Raw genomic sequence first — 20,676 nt, 5'->3', positions numbered from 1 at the left:
TACTCACAGAGTGGATTTTACAACGCTGCAACCCTGACCTTGTTTACATTTGGTTTTAAAATGAGTCTTGGGCAATCGGATCACAAGTGGACAGCCCTAATTACAAGTGTAAACAACCACCAAGTTGCATCGTGATCCCATCACTCAAACCACTTCCCAAGGTGGTCTGGAATGCATTTGACCACACATCTTTTGTAGTGTAAACGCTAATGCGTCCTTATGCATCCCCAACAAGGATGTAACAGGAAAACATGTCATCAATGCAGGACGTGGTGGTTATTTTGGTGACAGCACGCCAATGCCAAATGACTTTGTCCTGCCAATCTCAACCATTGGAATAGTCCATACATGTATATGAGTTCTTGAACCATTTTTGTTTTCTTAGCAAGCCTGTGTGAAACAAATCTGGCACTTGTCTAGACAGACTGACATAATGGTTTTCTGCGGGGTCCTATTACATTCTAGCGGAAGTGACGTGGGCTGAATGCAAGTGGTCAGCTGGACACCTTGGAGACACATGATAGACACAGGTGTGAATGGTGATGTGTCTCGGCTGTCCACTTGTGTTTGGATCACCGAAACACATTTTAAAACCAAGTGTAAACAGCCTCCCTGTTTACTAGCAGGCACATGTGGAACATATCTGTGTCCGTGCACCTCCAAAAAAGTATGAATGGAACCATGTGCGCGTACGCATGACTACACCTATTCATGGAAAGCATGAATTGGCCTTAAAGCCGATGTTATACTTTCCATGTCTGTGAGTATGCGAGGGTTCACCTGACGTAAATTTCGTCACCAGAGTGTTTATGCGTATGCTCTATGCAGACTTCCCCGTGTACCTCAAGTTGGTCCGCACGCCCACAACACTACAATCAATGTATGCCGATCTACTGTGCATATGTGGAACACATCCTCCAAGCGGCCTCCAAGAAAGTAGCACAAACAACACTAATAAGCACCCATGGTATCCACGGCTATCCATATATGTGTCCACTTGGGAGTATATTCGGGTCTTAACTCTGTGGGCTAAGGTTTAACCACATGGTTTGTGACTGTGGGGGTGGTGTGGAGAATGGGGGTCAGGAGTTGTCATTTACATAAACATTTAGGAACCCCTACCATTTCTTGCTCCCTTCTTCTTCTGAGAATTCTTCATTTAGCTTGCATGGCATGTGACTGTTTTTGCCTTACAAAAAGTAAAACTACCACAGATACCATTAATATGTCAACGATGTGATTGTTCCCCAAAAGAATATCATAGGGAATAAAACTGTCACTTATCATTGAGTATAGGCCATAGAACCATTATCCCCATAAGTATATTATGAAAACACAGGATTTAAAATACTACCAGCATAGGGGAACTATAAACTTACTTGTGACCACCCATGTCTCCAAACATGAAGCCTCAAAATTGATACTATAGAAGTTAAAACGCACTATTTAGTGTAAGATCGCTATAAACTGTCTATTACAATGATCACAAAGGCGCTATAAGTCCATAAATTAATTAGATATAGGAATATTTGCTAGTGTTTTGCGTCTAGGGTTGTCTCAGTGGGATTTTAAAGTTGCCGCTGAATGGTGCGGGATGTGATAGGCTGATGTGGGGGAAGAAAGGAGCTGCTCTCAGTCAGTAGATCAGTGCCGCTGGAGAGCTCTCTCGTCGATCGCAGGCTCCAGCAAAAAAAGACGTGACAACTAACGTTTTATTTTAATTTTATTTATTCATTTCTCATCGTATCTTCACCTCTAGCAAGATGTGACTTGTGATCCTCACCTCAAGTATATTCATGTATTTGAAAAGAGCCGGGAGTGAGTGCGCAGAGACTAGAAGCCGAGCTGTTCTGGCGAATGGAACTTATTGTTGTGCATTTGTTTTGACTATGTTATCCCCAAGTGAGTTTGGGTTCAGTCCGTCTCTGTTCGTCGTCGACCCTTGAATTTTGGGATTTATATCCGACTAGTTTAAGGGGAAACACCGAAGGAGGATTCTGCAAAGCCAGCAAGCTTTTCCTACAGAGCCGGGGATTTAAATCGTCATTTGGTGGTGCTCCGGGAGAGGCGAGAGTCAAAGAAAGAAATTCATGTGGCCATTCTCTCTATAGCCAAACATTTTTGGGGATTGCATAATGAGCAAGGAAAGACCTAAGAGGAATATCATTCAAAAGAAATATGTAAGTAAAAACACCTCTTTGCCTAAATTGCCCACAAATGCTATCGCTGTATTCAAGTTTACCTTGCTCGCCTCGATGAAAATAAACTTTCATCACGGACTGTAAAGCTCACCATCACGCAGCTTGTCTACTATTTGGGTCAGATATGCTTTAAAAGGCAACGGCTACAAGTTACCTCAACGTGTTAGCAATTACATGTTTTATTTAAAGAGACAGCAATGTTTATTCAATGTCTGTGTTGCAGCGTTTGTTCGACATCAGACATGTTTTAAGCTATTTGAACATTGGGTGCTTAGGGGGGTTGTTTCGCGCATTTTGACTCGTGGTGGGGGTTGAATAGTGTGTCTTGACTATATGACAAAGCTATGTAAAGGTTTTAAATTAAAGGACTTGGCTTAATGTGCTCAGAAAAGGCTTTTGTTCGCTCCTAATTTCTTCCTATTCAGAGCCGTGAAGACGAGCCTGTCGGCCATGGCTCAGCTATTTCGGCTTCCATTTCGTCCCATGCTGAGCATTTTTTTTATCTCCACTCTTACCTTGAGAATATACATGTAAAACCAATCTCATGCTGAGGCTAATGTATAGAGTTTATATTAAACATAGCGGTGTGTCTGTCGGTGTTGTATTATTGCTGTAGGGCTGACAAGACCGACCTGTTTCGCGGACTGTTGTGGCTCTTTAATTTTCTCCATAAAGAGTGAGGGAGAGCAGGAGGAAAGGGGGTCATGCAATTCAGCATTTTCGTTCAATTTCCACCACTTGAAACGGTGTGGAAGGAGGGGGGGACACCCTCGGGGTTGTTGTTATGCGGCTGTCTTTGCTACAGTCTTTACTTTATATGTTTAGTCCGATTGGCTTCCAGACATTTTGCAGGTATCCGTGTGACCTCTGTGAGCGAGCAGATATTGCAGCAACCCGCTGAGGGATAACTCCATTTTTGCGATACTACGGGGGGGAGAGAGGATTAGCTTACAAGCGTTTGGATGTCGTCCTCAGCTACCGAATTCACATTAAACTGCACATTACGTGGTCGATGTGGCTGAGCAGTGTTTTCTGAATGGCCCAGTCTTTTTTTAAAGAGGATGTGTGCAGTCGCATTGCAGAGGTTCATGTATGAAGCGATACCAAGAAGCAACCATTTTCTTTCTGCAAGTAACACTGGTGAATTTATAGGGAAGGGGCTGTAAAATATACTAGTTCAGCCTCGTCTGGACTTAAATTGTAGCTTTAGGTTAGTTTTGGGCCTGATAAACATCCCCTTGCGTGAATGAAACAAACACTTTCAATCTCGCAAAGTGTGAATGGCTCGACTAAGTTAGCGTGTATCGTTTTTCATGAAGGCTGCACGCCGGGCCTCTGTGTCTGGGTCTTTAAAGTTTGTTGCACTTCTTTGATGCATTTACAGATAGTTGCTGTGAATTATCGTCACGCGCGTAATGGACACAATGTCGCGTTTTAATTGCACGAGGCATATCATGTCTGCTAATGCTGTGAAGCTGAAGTCAGCACAGCTAACCGCCCCCCACCCTCGTCCAAACAACATGTGGAGTGTCTTCCAGAGTGATCCCACTGGAATCAGAGAAATGTCTTTTCTGTTTCCTGGGCATGAATAGTGAATTCAATACGTTTCACGTGCACACAATGAAAGGATAAGTCTGAGTAATTCTGATAAGAGGAGTCTGAATTAAATTGCTCTCAAACTTATTTCACTTTTTCTAGTATCCACGTGGTTTCTGCCTCATGATAACTGTTCATGTCCTGGTAAAAGTATGAACAAATAGATATGACAATTAGAAACACCCATTCCAGAAGAGCATATCATTGAGCTTTACATTTTCCACTTTTTAAATGGTTTCTATGGTCCCTTCCACTGTTCACTGTATTCTGATTGGGGGAAAAAACAGGATGTCATTTTTACACAGCTGTATGTCTTCTTTTGGGCAACATACATTTTTGTTGCTTTTCAATACGTCATTGCTAGTGACACAATTTGTTGGAAAGTATTTATTGGAAAGTAGGACAAATGTGATTCATCCAAAAGAAAAAAATGACTGAAAAACTGAACTTTTACAACTGGCATGATCTTTTCTTATATAGTACATTGCAGCCCAATCTCCTGAGAATAACATTTGCACTACATGTATTCAGCAGTAGCGATTTATATCCCATAGTCTTCTTTGTCATAGTCAGTGCTGACTTTTAAAATATTCAGCCATCACAGTAGTTTTTCTCTGACCATGACTAAGTCGTTTTAGTTACACGAACCATACCTTCATTGAAATGTGTTTAAAATGTGGGTTGTATATTGCAAACAAAACAAAGCTTTTGATCTCATCAAGTTGTCTGTAAGTCTCCCTCTGAATTGAGGAAACAGGATATGCCATAGCAATTATGACTAACTAAAACAAAAGTCCCCATTTAAAATTTAGCCAGACTACGACGGCCAACATTGTCACACTCTAAAATTGGATAGGCTTTTTTTTTTTATTTGGTCTATTCATAACTTGGTTGTATAATTAGAACTGAAGCTGGAGTGTCAGGGCTGGGGAAATAGTGTGTATGCGTGCCTGAATGCAGGATGCATGCTTCTGTCCTGTGTGTGTGTGTTTGTGTGTGTGTGCATGTGTGTCACATCTGTCATTTGTTTTCGGCAGCTGCAGTTGATGCTTTAAGTCTGGCCCAGACCAAATAAGGCTCAGAAACGTGCATTTCTACAACAACCTGGAGGGATCCAGATCCCCAAGCCCCCCTCCAGGCTTTGAGACAGGACTCTTGGCCCTACTGATTCCCCCCACCCATCCACCCACCCACCCCCTTAATTAGCGTAAGACAATTATACATGCTTGGCTTAACCATTTCCCCTGAAACATGAGTGTGAGTTGTTACCCCTCCACCCCCACCCACTGCACCCAACAAACACCTAGTATCTGCAAATGATATTAAAATACATCATAAAATGATGATAAAAGGAGAATCCAGTCCTTCATAAAAGCAAACAAGGCAAGGCAAGTACCATTTTCTACAAGGATTGATAGGCGACAATGTGAACAGAACCAAAAAGAAAAGCCAAATTTCCCCGTTGGGTCGTTTTTTCAAAGATGCTTTGCCAGTAATGTCAAGTCGAGTGACAGTGGAGGTGCAAGTAAGCAAGCACTTTTTCTCTCTGTGCTCCCATTAAAATCATTAAAAATGTATTTTTGTCAGTTTATTTTTAAATTTGTTTGTGCCTTTAAAGCCAGTGGTTGAGGGCTAGATGCTGTGTAATGACTGAGGTAGCAAGCATTAATGTGCGGCAGTGTTGTTCTGTCTAACGAAACATGACACACACTGCGTGCGTGTATGAGTGTGTGTGTGTGTGTGTGTGTGTGTCTTTGTGAATGCACGTAAGTGAGAATAGTAGGAGAGCACGGCAGAGCGCAGCTCAGTGCAGTCAGGGCCATTTTGTGCAGAGTCGGCTCTTCCTGTAGGCCCCAGCTGGGGCTAGGCCTCTGATTCAAAGGTTGTGTGTGAGTGTGCGTGTTTGTGTGCACGCATGGTGTGTGTGGGACAAGCACAGCTGCTGCAGGGGTCTTTACAAATGTAAAGAGGCTGTCAGTGTTTGTTTCATCAGGCGCACAACTGATGAGGGCCAAGTTGAAAATCCATTGCACTGTGAGTGTGTGCGTTGAGCGTGTACAAAAAGAGGAAACAAAAATAGAGAGCGGGGACAGAATGGGGAGTGCAAAGGCACAGACTGTCCCCCTCCTCTGCTCCTTTTCCTCTCTTTATCTCCCTCTCTCCCTGTCTCTCTGTCTCACTCTCTCGTTCTTGGGCTGTCCAAATGAAATGTGGGCCTCATGTAGGAGCATGAAGAGAGGGTCACAGGGTTGTTTTTTCACCGTGCCTGAGCCTCAATGCGCTTCATTTAACCTTATGTTTCAATGCAAATTCTTCTTTCATAAGCTCCCTTCTCCTCACGTGTGCAACATGGCAGGGTTCACTTTGCAACCTCTTCGTTACTATGGCTACCAGGGCAAATCAAAGTGCACAGTGGCAAAAGCCACGTTACTGCCTGTTTATTTGATGACGTTCTCTATGGTGACATTCCACATGGCACCTGCGAAAGGCTCTACGTTGAAAGATGAAAGTATTTTCAATAGCTTCATATTCATTTTGTGACAGTCATTTGAGTTGTTCCCCAGGACAGTTCTTCCATAAAAGTATACCTAAGCATGCTCTGCAAAGTGATGAGTGATTCACGTTTTATTTAAAAGTAACATCACCCTGCTGTATTTATGTTAATTCAGCATTGGGGAAAAATCAAAGCAGAGCTACTTTGATTATGTTGCCAAACTGTATCAATGGCAGAAAAGTAACTGCCAAGAATATAAAAAGCCCTCATGAAGAATTGCCAGCAATTTACACACAATGGAAAATAACTGAAACAGCTCAGAAGTTTGTATGTCACTCACAATGAAGAGAGAAAATGCGCACAATGTGCACTAAAATTTAAGAATAGGAAAACATAACCATATGTGTTCTGGATCCTAATTTCTCTTTATGTCTTGGTGACAATTGAATTTGTAGTGTAATGAAATTTGTCAGGTAACTGACGATTTCCAGGCCTCTGTTCACGTGTCCCCTCTCAACAGTTGTGTGTTGAAGCAGTGAGGAAGCAGTCCTTCCCACGTTGCAGGCCCAGCCTCACATCACTTTGGCCGCGCCTCTCTTGCAGGGCCTGCTGACTCGACAAAGACTGCCAGAAAAATTTGTAGGAGTGAAGTTAGCAAGTCCAGCCTCTTTTAATTCAGCCTTATTTATTTATGTATTTATTAAGTTTGTGCTGAAATGAGGAGAAGGGGGCGATTTTTTTTTTTTTCCCCCCTCCTTAGATGAAGTCTGCTTTGCCAACCAGAGAGTTTTCTGTATGGTTACGAGCGCTCTGTGAGCTGCCTGCTTCAATTTGGACCGTCGATGGATGTTCAGCGGCCAAATGCATCAACACTCAGCTCTTTCCTCCGATATAAATACAGACTCCGTCTCTGTCTCCCTCTTCTTCTATTGCCTGTCTTTTTTGCAACATTATGTCATACACACGGCACAAACTCCTGTTATGCAATATGACCTTTTCTCTTATCAGCTGTTGGCATTGAGCACTCTGGTTCTGCTGGCACCGTCACACACACACATGTACAGGCAAAGGTCTTTAGGTGTACAGCTGCAGTCAGTAGGTGAGATAAACCGGTTTTAAGGCCAATCTTGCAAGGTGTCTTGTGGATATCAGCGGTGTGGGCTATTTACAGGAGTAATGACATAAAACAAGGCGTGACTGTCTTTGTTGTACCGTATGTGTGTGTTTCTGTTAGGAGTGCGTAGGCGTGTGTAGGTGTGTTTTACGGCATATGTTCCAATAGTTGAACACAAGGCATGGTTGGACATAGTGCAGTTGTGGACAGCCAATGCAGGCGGGGATGTGTGTGTATGTGTGTGTGTGTGTGTGTGTGTGTGTGTCACGTACACCACGAGCGTTCCCTCCGTGCACTTCTTCATTCTGCCTAGTGATTTATATCCTCTTGCTCCTATGGGTTTGGACGGAGATGGGGGAGCGAGACAGCTGGTCAGTCCCTGAGAGGCTGTGTGTGTGTGTGTGTGTGTGTGTGTGTGTGTGTGTGTGTGTGTGTGTGTGTGTGTGTGTGTGTGTGTGTGTGTGAACACTGAACACACATGCTCACTCGTGTGTGTGTGTGTGCATGTGAATGAGTGAGTGGTTGCCACAGCTTATCCGTTCAGGATCCCTATGAAGCTGAATCAACACTTTAGCCTTTAGCTTTGTCTTTGGTTTGGCCTTGCAGGCTTTATGGGGGCCCATGAAGGACATTCAGCAAAAGTAGAGTGCAAAGAACAATTGAGTTTTTTTTTTTATTTACCATATCTCTCTGCAAGCATTGTCAAATATATATCTTAAGGGGGGGGGGGGGGGGCACACACAATCTGACAATTCTTCAGATGCCTTTGTTTCTAGTTAGAGTTTCAGCGTAGCCCTGGGCTTGTCTTTAAGCTCTCTAAAGCTGAAATAGGAGGCATTAGGTTGTTTTTCATCCATTTTTGAGAATCACCAAGCTATTGTAGCTTAGTCTGGCATTAGCTTTTAATGACCATTATGTACATCTCTCAGACAACCTCTTGACCAATCTCCGCTCAACCTCTCCCCGCTCTTCATCTCAGCTACATCAGTTTAATAAACACTCCTTACATTTTCATCCTGTGGTCAATCCCATCTGATCCCCTATTGTGACACCGTCGTCTTTACACATCCAGTGAATTAAGCCTCGAGGGATGAAGCAACAGAGCAGAGGCTCAGTCTGTATCGATCCTCCATTACTCCCTCTCTTTCTGCCAGGAATACCACAGTTTCACTGTCAAACATATGCCAATAAGACTCTGTAGGCAACATCATAAAACGTCTTGACTGTGATTCTAAGATTAGGAAATCCTGAAGCTTTCTAACGTCAGTCGTCTATGTGCTGACTTGTCATATTTTCCACGAAGATAGCTGCAGCACAGTGTCATCAGATTTCAGTCCCGGAATCCTTTTCAGTTTTACCATGCAGTGTACATTCATAACTGCTCTTATTATGCGTTACAGTCTCACAAGCTTCCACCAAGTGCAGTAATCTATGAATCATTCTTTTTATGATGGAGAAGTTTGTTTCTTCCTGCCAACAAGCCACTGGCCACTCTATTCAGGTCCTCTTTGGCGCAGCGTTGCCTTGGCCGATGAATCGCTCTCATTTAATCTCTCATGAGGGTATTTTCCAGTGATAACTTTTTTTTTTTTTTAAATATTTGACTGTCATTATCTCTCTTTTTTTTACGGCAGTCATTTGGGGCTCTCCAAAATACATGGCTAGTTGTGGAACGGCGACCTCCCTTCCGTTAAAGAGCTCTCCAATACAACCCTTTTCACCAAGCATTTGGCCCTTTTGCGAGGGAGGCCTTAATTCAGGATGGCAGCACCCCCACCCCCTCTCCTCCCCACTTCCCCCCCAAAACAGGGGAGTAATGAGCCAGTGGAGCAAAGTGGCTGGGTGACCACTGTTGCTGCCTAATCTCTACTTTTCAGCCCTCACTGAATGATAAAAAAAAAAAAAGTAGAAGATGTGGTGAAGGTGGCGTGGTGTAAAAAGGTTTTACACAAAGTGTATTGATTCTGGGCAGAATAGTAGTTTGAGATTTTGTGGCTTTCGACTGATTTAGAGGAAAATGACTGGTTACAAAAAAAAGGTGTTAACTGCATCTGGCCCTCACTCGTACCAATTACGCCTTCCAAACTGTGTCTGGAGGACTGGACAAGAGCATGTTTTATTGCTGAAACATGGTTGGGGGAAGGGCTTGTGTTGCTGCTGAGCTGTCGGATGTGCTGGTTCCCTTGTCAGCCCACATGTGAGAAAACAGGAGGAGTGAGGAGGTGGTGGTGGTGGTGGGTGGTTGGGGGCTGCAAGAGGCAGAATAAACGGTTTATTTGATTCGCAGGTCAATATATACACATTCTGTTTGCGTCTATCCAACACCACCATACTCCAACCACCATGAGAAACACATTACTCCCCCTACTCTTCCCCCCCCCCCCATTTTGTCTTGTAATAGAATACTGAGTGGATTTTTTTTTTCCTCCGTTCCACTCTATCTCTCTCACCTCCTCCCTCTCAGCTCATTCGCTCTATTACTCAGCACAGCTACAAAGAGGAGAGAGGCGTCCGGAGCTTTCTGTGGGATAGCGCTGTAGAGGGAGGACGGAAACGGGAGTATTTTTTTGCGAAATTGCCTCACAGTCGCAGGGGAGGAGCCTGCGCACAATCGGCAGGATCTGTTCCCCTCATCGTCGCTCTCAGTTTTTAATTTTATTTAGTACATGTGTTTGCATTTGATAATCATTTACTTGAAAGATCAGACTGCTTAGCAACATGATTATGTTGTTGGTGGTTTTGCAGCGGCATTTTGCATTCTTCCACCCGTTTTGTTTTGATTCGGTCTACCAAAGGAAACTTTGGAATCCTCTCCAGTTTGATCTTACACAGCTGTGTGAATTAACCCCCTCTATGACCCCCACCCCCCCACCCCCCCACCCACCCCAGTCAGACACACATACCCTAACATACTAACATGTATGCACACGCATAATCTGGCCCTCTGGGGATGTCATTTTGCACTTCCTGTAATGCCTTTGCAAAAATTTAATTGAAAGAGCTGTTAACACATTTTCAGTGTTTAATGTCTATTTTTGTTGTTACCAAACCATTTTATTTAATAATTGTTTATTTTGTCACAATACTCTGCACAAATGGTTGCTCATTTTAATCTTGTTATGTGAAGCACTATAGGGGTTTCCCTGGGGTTGCTCTTATTATGGGGTTTATCTTATTCCTATAAATGAAAAAGCAGCATAAAACAGTATGAACTGACAAGAGTCAGTACAGGAATATTGATTTTTCTTTTCTTTTTTGCCTATTGATTTTTTTTTTTTTTTTTTTTTTTTTTTTAGCAATAGGTGCTTTCAAAGTTTTTCCACCGAGAAAAGCAGAGTGTGAGTCAAAGGTATTGTTCCCCCTGTTTTTAACCTCTCCTCAATAGTCGAGGGCTTTTACAATTCTCCTGGCTGCATGATTTCCTCCAGGCCTCACAGCAGGGAGCTAGAGTGCATGGTACACTGAGGGAAGGGCGCCAGAGTCTGGGCTGAATGTCTGGCCGGCCTCCCCTGGCCCTGGATCAAACATCACAAGGCCTCGGGGGGAGAGGGCTAGCCCTGGAAATCACAACCTGTGATTGTCAAGGAGAAGAAATCCAAGAGGATAGAAATAATCAAATTAGGCACCATCTCAAGTGGAATATCCACAGCAATGGCAGTAAAGACCCACTGATCTTTGTCGCGATGAATCTCTAAAACAAAATACAGCTCACGAGAAAGTAAATGCACCGGGTGACGCAAACCTCCGCTGTTTTTAGATTGAATTGTTCTAGAATGTGGATAGGAAATGTGGTAACCACTGGTTGAATCCATGCCTGACTGTCACAGACGCGAGTTCACTTTCACACATTTGAAATGAGTAATGCAGGTGTTGGTTAGCACTTAAGAGAAAATCGAAACAAACTCTGTGTAAATATAATCTATAAGCCAACTAGCAGGAAGTTACCATGGTGACCCCCCCCAACCCCCACCACCACCACTACCACTACCACCACCAAAAGCTTTACTCTCTTCACCGTGTGTGCAAATGATTGGGGGGAACTTATACCTCCCACCCCAGGTTTCTATAGAAACTGACACGCCGACAAGGTGCCTTAGCCAGTCAGACATCTCATGCTTTTTGTTTCAAAGCTAGAGCTCACGAGGGTGTGGACCTATAGATGAAGAGTAAAGTTAGATTGTTGTGGGAGCATCTGGTTCCTGGCTGCATTCTGGGGAAGTTACTTGATCTGTCTCGCAATCATGTGAGTCAGAGAAATCAAGTGTGTAACCGTAAAACTGAGAAAATGTAGCTGAGAAGGGAAATTTTTTTTTGTACAAAAGTTGATCCGCTGTTTGCATGTTTTCTTTTTTTTCAGATTTTAAAATAGAAATGAGCACATTTATTTTTATTTCCTAGCATGTTGTCTCTATATGTAAGATAAAGCTGATTCAGTAAAGAGAAAGAAAATAGAGAGCCATGGCAGAGAATAGAAAATGTGCATTACCACTAACACTTTTCCCTATTTAGCCATTTTGTCTTGTTTGTATAAAACAACTTTTGTGGAATCTATTCAGTAAATTACAATAGTCATAAGAAACTGTTTTATAATGTTGGCCCATTTCCTGACAGTAGATAAGTTATTTTACCATTATTGACAGTCATTTTCATTTTGAACAAACACCCCCACCATTCAGTCACTGAAATCAAGAGTGGAATTTCATATTACTCATACAGTCATTCAGTCATTTCTGACAGTTGTTTTCGAAATCTGGTTTTAATTCCTGACTCTTGTGCTGAGATAGAGAAGTGATACGTGAATTCATTATATGTCACATTTGTGTACAGAATGAAACCTAAATCAACAAAACACACTAACAAATGTGACAATAGAATTGTGCAGTAGCAGGTATAGACTACTCGCTCGCCAAAAGTAGTGGTTTTCATTATAATGATTAAACCTTGTGACGTGTTCCTTGTGGTTCTTAATGCCTGTAATGCAGTAGCTGTGTTTATAACAGCAGCTGTGACTTGCATCTTTGTGTGGCACAAAGTTGTGAGTCAGAACATCTTGAGCATGTTAGTTGGTACCAACAATATGAACTAAATAAAAGTAAAAGGTCAGTTTACTGTGTATCACACAATAACATTTCCTCACTTGCTCTTAGCGATATTAAGCTGTGCAGACAGTTTCTCTTTTATCTGCTGAGGTGTCATTGGGACGACGTCCTTCTATAAAAGAAACGGTGCCAAGAAAATTTGTACACAACGATTCGGTGCATTATCCAGAATAACAGTGACATGCTTTCTGCAAGGACACATTGCTGTAGAGTTTTTCTAATGTAATGTTTCAGCACTTTGAACAGTTTTTTTTTTTTTTTTAAAAGTGTATTGAAGTGGCAACAGACATTTTTGAGGCAGTCATCTCAAAACCAAGGTGCATAAAACCAAAACTGTCCACATAGCTAGATACCACTAAGGGTGAGTGAGAGTATGTGTTGTTTATGGGTTGATCTGAGTTCATGAACCAAACTGCTGAACCCACGACATAAAAGACTGCATCAGAGCGATAAGCCATCTATGTCGTTCAAACGGTAAATAATTGTCTCTACTCTTGAAATCCCCCCTCCATAATATTCATAACAGGTTAGAAAAAATTAGTTGTGTATGAAATTACAAGTCTTCTGGGAAAAACCGGCAACATTTAGTACTGGCCACAACCAGGGTGGGTTGCATTTCTGATACTGAGCCCAGAGGTTTGACTCAGAGGTTTATCGTATTGTGTGAGAAACCACTGATAAATGATATAGAACTTTGACAGCAGAGTGTGGGAAACTTGAAATCTCAACACAATCTCTTTGGTTTGTTAAGAGACATTATCAATGGATTTATTTGAAAGGCTGAGTCAGAGGTATATCCAGTAATATAGTTATCTAATCCATAGATGACTTAACAGTTAACTGACTTGATAAGACATCAAAATATCATCTCATTCACAAACCAACTGCTCAACTCATGCAGCATTGAGGTTGATATTTTTTTTGAGCTCCGTCTTTCTTCTCTCACTTGGACCTAAATTCATTTATTTCGCTTCCCATCCAGGCTCCCTTTGAGGTCAATTACCAGCGATAGAGTCTGCAATAAGCGTGTGGGCGCCTTTCTCTCTCTTCTGTAGGTTACAGCTACACTGACGCCATCTAATTGCCCCTCATGCATCACCTCCATTCCTCATCTCCACTGTACCAACGCCATTATTCACCTTTTTCCCCACTCTTTCCTGTTCTGTGGCTTTTGCACACAGTCTTTCCTTTACCTTCCCTCACTGCTCCCTCTTTTCTGGCCATCTTTCACCTCCTCTCTCTCTCTGTCAGTCTCATCCCCCCCCCTTTATCCGGGCCCCTTAGGCCTAGGAGACTTTGCCTTTATGTGTGATACAGTGAGTGGAGCAAGGGGGTGGGGTGAGGTGCGAGGGTTTTGTCCCAAGCTGCGAGGTGAAAATCATTTCTTAATTGCCTCTTGTCTTTATCGTGCCAGCGGTTGTGCCAGGGAATGGACTCCCGGGCCTTCACTACAAGTCCCTGAGCAGAGGAACTCCCCTGCCTAAGCCCTGGCTTTGTTTCGTAACGTTCTCTGGCTACAGTGTAATCTGCAGTCATACAGCAACACACACACACAGACACACAAACAGAGGCTTTAAAAAGGCTTAAGATGTTGGACACAGCAGAATACAGAGAAAATAGGCTTTCGATGTAGCACTATGAGGTCTAGGTGAGTTGTTAAGAACAGCTGGGCTGCTTTTTAAATTGAGGGCACTTTAGTGTGGAGCACAGACATTGGTTTGGTAGACTAATATTTAGTTTTAGCTGTTGTTGTATTTTAACGCTTTTTAATTTTTAACATATGTGGTATATCATACTTTGCACGTGGGAATTATGAAGTGTATGAATTTGATATCAGCATGAATCTAGTTCATGTTAAATAAAACACTCTGTGGCTCTCACCACAACTTCTTGCAGCAGGCCTAACTCTAGTGTCTGCAGGTCTATTTTGTAAGATGATATCACTCATAGCTTTCTAGGGTGATTTCCTCTGTGTGAACCACTGCAATCAGCTTTTAAATCTAGTTTAGTCTGTTAAACTTACGTTGGTAAAACTAGATTAAAATATAAATATCTCTCTGGCCAGAGCTCATGGAAATTGCATGCAAACATTTTGCTTTAGTTGATAGCTGATCTTTCTTTTTAGTTACATATGATATAGATCTGCTGAATGTCCGTTCAACACATCTGACTCATTTATTTGAGGCACATCACAGTTTATTTCTGGTCTTTGTGGTTCAGAACCTGATGTGCAACAGTCTGCAGGAACTCACATGTTATTTAACCATTGGTAAAATAAAATTGAAGCCTCATCCCTAATCAAAGCTCAGTAGATTCTGACATGTTGGAATGGAAGGTTGTGAAGCCAGTTCGGACAATGAGCACTGACCATTGAGACAGATCAAACCCGTGTCACTGTGACGCTCTGAAAGGGGTTTTGGGAGATCGTGGTCAGGCCCTGTTGCTGCCTTTCCTGTCAACTGTCAGTGGAGGGCTGCGGTGGCTTCCATTAACCACCACACTAACTGGTAATCTTATCTCCCTGACAATCTGCATTAAGCTCAGCCTGCTGCCGGGTTAACCCTTTCCAGGCCACAACGCGGACATAGTTTTTCTTTCGTCCCCAGTGGTGCAATACTGCACGCTCAGAGGAAGTCGTCTGGGTTTTAAGTTTGGCTCGTAGAAAGGGCCCAAACAGAGTTTGACTGACGGGTCATATTCTGCACAGGATCAGTCTGTCAAAGCTGCTTGGACATAGAAGAAGCTTATCTCTCTCTTGCCTACTCCTTCTGTCAACTCATAAAGAGGATGTATATGTTTTGGGCAGGGCTACTTGCAAGTCGCTTGACTCTGCTCGCTCTGTAGCGCAGTCAGGAGACAAATAGCCAAATACGTTTGCGGCCACTGATGATCTCCATAAAATCTGTCTCCCCACTCGCCCCCTCCCTCTGTCTGTTTCACTCCCACTCCCCTTTAATTTCACTCGGCTGCAATATCCTACCTAGACCCTGATTGTTGTTTTCTGAGAGCTGGAGCGATGTTGTTGTAACATAATCATTTAGTCTCCCTCCCGTGGTTCTGGCAAGCTGCACGCTGAAATCTATCCACTGCTCATTTTTATGGGGAATGAATTTGTTGTAGCTACTGCGACTGCTGCTGGCTCGCCTTTACGCTGTATTTACCAGTGTAGATGGATATCTCCCCCTGCAAAACATTTGAGAGATGACACATGTTATATACACATTTAATATACCCCAGAGGTCATGCTTGTGAATTTGATTAGCGCAGCTGAAATATGACGGTTGTGATATCGAGTGACTTGGCCTATATTGAATTTTTAATCTCGGTGTCGACTCTGGCTCGCAAGACATGCCATTTCTCCTGATCAGTGTTGTTGGAGGCAAGATAATTGTTCGGTACCACGTTTCAGTGAATTAGTATAGTTAAACATGACAAGTCAATGGCTTGTTTTTTAAGGTTTACATCCTGTTATCATTACTGAAAATACAAGAGGTTGTCGAGGTGATCACCGGCGCGATTTTTCACTCAGGTCAGACTCGTTGACCCCGAATGAGTGTGTCTACAGGATTGAACAGAGCAGTTTAGCCTCGTGACATATCATCTCAAGAGGAGCTAGTGGCTACGGTGTTATCATGGGAAATGAAACCGCTTGTACAGTCAGCGTCCCAGCCGTTCCCTCGCGCAAACCCCCCGCAGCCTTTGCCTTAATTTATGTCCTTTGTCTTTGTGCACACACACACACACCCCATGAGAATGACAGCATGACACTGAACTTACCTGTCAATTATTCTCCAACAGAAACCATACAAATAAACACTCACACACCTCTAAATCCTGTATTCACTTGTCCTGTTACTGCGTCTGTAGCACGCAGTAAATCCCATTGATTACTCCCTTCACTTGTGTCACAGGCAGGGGCACCGTACGGGGGGGAGAAAAAAAAAAAAAAACCCTGATCGATTCAGGGGGGCCCAGAGCTGCACAGGGGCCCTGTTACATGACAGGGATTAGATATTTATTGTTTCAGGCCTGGGGTGAGCTGTTGACATGAGGCCCAGAATTCCTGGCTGTGCCTGTGGATGCAAGATCATAAGATTGTTGAAATGTATTTTTTCTCTCTGCTGTTGCAAAGACTAATAGATATTTGGTCATTTTCAAACAAATTTTAAAGTTGGCTCCTTTTTAGCTTCATTCTATCTCCCTTACTTCTGTTGAAAGAAGAAAGAATGATGTGTCCCCGCTGCAGAGAAGTCCAAGCTAGCGCAGTTATCATTCACTCCCCTCGTTAGTGAAAAGCTTTCCGTAAAAATTATCTCTTTTTTTTTCCGCACTGCAAGAACACCAAATGATCTTGTGAGGGAATTGGATAAGTCCAACCCTTGTAAATGTGTCTAGTACTCGACAGCGAGTTTGCATATGATTTCCATAAATGAGGGTGTTGATATATGAATAACTTGTCACGCGGATTGATTTACGAAGGCGGCTGTCACTCACAGGCGGAGTTTATTTTGAGCATGCCCAGCCTGACCCATCAGCGGCTGACTGGCTGATTGAATGACTGGCTGACTGATAAGTAATGTAAGAATATCGAGTTAGATCTACCTCCACCGCTTCCTTTTTTTTTCCGCTCTCCTGGCTGTAGCTCAGCTTTTTTTTTTTTTTCAAGAGTTTATTTTTATTGTCTTGTGAGAGGAGAGAAATATTTCTGTCACACAAGACTTCATTTTCCTATTTAGGGAGAAAATGTTCTCCGAGGCAAGGATGTGAACGGATGTCCACTGACAAGCTGCGTTGCCTTTTCCCTTCTATTTCACTTTGTCCCTACTCCGTGCCTTCTCCCTCTCCTTTCGTATCTCTCTAGTTGGTAGGTGTTATCAATGCAGCTATTGTCAGGGCTGAAAGAGGAGGGGGGGGCTCATGAGACCCCCTGACAATGGGCACATGCTTCCCCCTCAGCAGGCTTCCTGTGTCTTGTGTGTGTGTGTGCTATGGTTAGAAGTCTGCGATAAGGCCTTTGTGTGTCTGGGAAGCACCTCTCTTTCTATCTCATTCACCTGTTTTAGGTGCAGGTGTAACGGCACAAACAGTTAAGATGAACCGGTCATGAATTCATGACCTTGGCAAACCCCCACCACTCAAAAAAAATACACCACAGCTGCACTGTAATGTTACACTGCTGTGATTTTAACCAGAAACTTTAATTTACAGTGTCTGGAAACCACCTGAAACTTTTTTTTTATTTAACTGCCTTCTAATGAGGAAGGTCCACTCAAATATCTTTTAATTATAGAACGTGTAATTCTGCATTTTTGAAGATGAAACTTGAGACAGAACATGTGTGGATCTAGGACTGGCTGAAAAACAAAGGAAGTGTAACTACAGTGCCGTGTGTGCATAGCAGAGCTTTTGTTTTAGAGTTGGCGGAGGTATGCTGGTGACTTGTTGTATTCATAGAGCTGTAATCCAAGAGTTGCTTATCTTGACTGGATGGCAGTTGACTTGTGGTTGGACTGCATGTTGAAAGACCATTCACAACACAAGAATTAGAGTTCACATTTTCAGATGTTGGTTATAACCTGCAAACAAACAACAAGTGGTGCTGACAGAGGCCAAGACAAGGTCGTTAATGCTGGAAGCGCATTGTGCTTTGTGTCATTCCGGAGAAGAAAATGCATTGGAAGCTCTACAACTCTCTATCGGTTCTGAACAAACATTTTCTATTTTACAAGGAACTGCTTCACATAATGCAGCTGAGAAAGAATGTCAAGGACGTTTTTGAAGGAAAGCAGTCTGAATATAGATGCCGCGAGTTGTCCACAGACCTATTTAAAAGGATCTCTCGCTGTCATAAGAGGATCATAGGACAAAATCAAAGATGTGATCTTACACACCAACGCACCAGCACACCAAAAATGATGTCATTCACACCGGATAGTTGAAAGTGTAAAAGGCGGCTATGTGAACTAATAATTACACGTGCATTCAAGGCAGCTTTCTGCTTCTCATTTTTGCTCCCCTTCTATTATTCTCATGAACACAAACAGACAAGATGGCTGCTTGAGGCTGAAGCTGGCTGTTAACACCTCCAGCCTACAGAAGGGGGCCTCTTTTTGTTGCTGTCTCCTTACCACAGGAAAAAGAGAAAAGGGGAAGGGGGGGGTGTGTGTGGAGTGAGGTTAGGAGCCCCTTCTTGATCCTAAACATCCACATCATGCGAACAGCAGTCTTTATTGCAGAGTTTATGTTGAGTGCGAGCGTTCCCAGTGTTTGCCTCTGAGTGACGGTAAAGAAGTAGGTCAGCAAAGAGACCCCGTTCAACCCGAGCTGAGTTGCTTGTGTGTGTGTGTGTGTGTATGTGTGTGTGCACATATGCACTTGCGTCTGAGTGTGTGGGCATGTGTAGCACAGTGTGTAATTTGTTTCCTTCCGCCAGCAACCAGCCTGACCTCCCCCGGCTTCCACGGCATCAAGCAAGTGTATGTGTGTGTGTGTGTGCGTGTGCACGTGAGAGACGACTAAAGCCTCGGCAGAGCTCTGTTCTATGTCGCTGCGATCAACGGAGTCAGCACTCATATGCAGACTAACAGCCGAGGGAGCAAAGGGGAGAAGACACCGGACGGGGGAAAGCGCTATTTTTGAGATGGAGCAAGTGTGCGTGAGAGATGCAGAGAAAGAAAGACAGAAGCGCGCTGTAAGAGAGAGGCGAGCTAAGAAGTAGAGAGGATGAGGAAGAAGTAAATGCATGGAGAAGGTGAAATTGGACGAGTGAATTCTCTCTGTCTCTCAGGCTCACTCACTCATTTCACAGCATGCTGCTGTTGTTAGGGGATGGCTGAGCTGCTCCACCCCTTTCCCCCCATGAGCCAATCCACTATCATATTCCTTCCCATCCTGCCGTCTGATTGGTGGGCTGTCTGAGCCAGTAGAATAAAATGGGATTGATGGGTAATCTGGGACCGGAGCCGGGGGAAAAGGGGCAGGGACTCAGGGCAGGGGTAAGGAGAGACTGACTTGGCTATTGAGCCAGGGGTGCGGGGCATAAAGGCATGGCAGTACAGTTACATTACAGATGTGTAGTATTGAATTGCCTTAATTCATGTTAGGGTTGTGCTTCTATTTTTTTAAGAGCATAAGCTCAGTCACAAAAATTTCCCAGCTGATTCCGAATAATTTTGTTTTTAAACATATTTGTGAGTAATGCTTTACTCATACTCCAGATTTGGAATCGGATACCGATGCAACATGTAACTGAGTGCCACGTGTAGTACTGTATGCACAGTGTGGTAGCTTCCAGTTCCAAACATGACCCCTCTGCCCTTGATGATGCGTCCCCAGGGGATGCAGAGATTGGAGGTTGACCGCTTCTCAGTTAAGTTGTGAGTGTACTAAATAGTACAGGTTTGACACTCTCTTATGAGAAATGAAGAAAAAATAGCCATTTTGTCGGTCATACATAGAGAGAAGAATATCATTAGCTTGTAAAACATGGGACTTCTGGGGGAGTTGGTGTAGTAGAGAGAGCACTGACTAATGTGAGGGCCTTGGCAGAGGGGAAAAGCCAGGGCTGCCTCCCCCCTGGGTATTGTCATGGTTCTGAATGGCTAATGGGAAGTGAAACCAGAGCTGAAGATTGCTCTGTAATGGCTGCTCAGCTATGTCCTTGGGTATGTTGTACACTATACAAGAGATGCATTTTGTTGAGCTATGTTTATAAAGGCAAGACAAAATACGGAACGTATACACAAGCAAACAAACTTTAAATGTAAGTGGGGAAAATGTGCAAGCTTAAAAAAAAACTTTTTTTTATTTTAAATATAGATTCAAAAAACGTGGTTCAAACGCAGAAATAGAAGCTGTCTCTGTGTTAAGGATCTGCTTTAGATCCTGATTCATGTTCAGATCTGTCTTTGTAGATGTGTTGCTTGATTGAACACATACACAGTAAAGCTACATGTTAACAACATGCTGTTAAATGTGAACATGCTGTGCATATGGAGTATTCCCCGGAGCGATTCTTAACATGCCGAGAATGGTCCCCCATTTTCTTCCTTGTGTGTGTATGTGTGTGTGTGTGTGTGTGTATACCTGTGACCACAAGCTCCCTTTCTCCTTCGGTCTCTTTAAGATGCCTTTAGCATCCAAATGAATATAGATGAGCGGAGAGATCAGCAC

The 20,676-nt window shown here is 43.2% G+C and overlaps 1 protein-coding gene across 1 annotated transcript in view; it reads left to right on the top strand.

Moving 5' to 3' along the window:
• The first annotated feature begins 1,632 nt into the window (after window positions 1-1,632).
• jarid2b (jumonji, AT rich interactive domain 2b) overlaps window positions 1,633-20,676 on the top strand; it is a 107,007-nt gene continuing 87,963 nt past the window's right edge. The window contains exon 1 of the mRNA XM_044335142.1: window positions 1,633-2,180. Within this exon, the coding sequence (XP_044191077.1) occupies window positions 2,136-2,180 (45 nt within the window). The 5' untranslated portion in view covers window positions 1,633-2,135. The remainder of the gene's footprint in view (window positions 2,181-20,676) is intronic.

The sequence above is a fragment of the Thunnus albacares genome, chromosome 19, assembly GCF_914725855.1.
Source record: "Thunnus albacares chromosome 19, fThuAlb1.1, whole genome shotgun sequence".
NCBI classification, from domain to species: domain Eukaryota; kingdom Metazoa; phylum Chordata; class Actinopteri; order Scombriformes; family Scombridae; genus Thunnus; species Thunnus albacares.
This window is presented reverse-complemented; position numbering and strand designations above follow the sequence as displayed.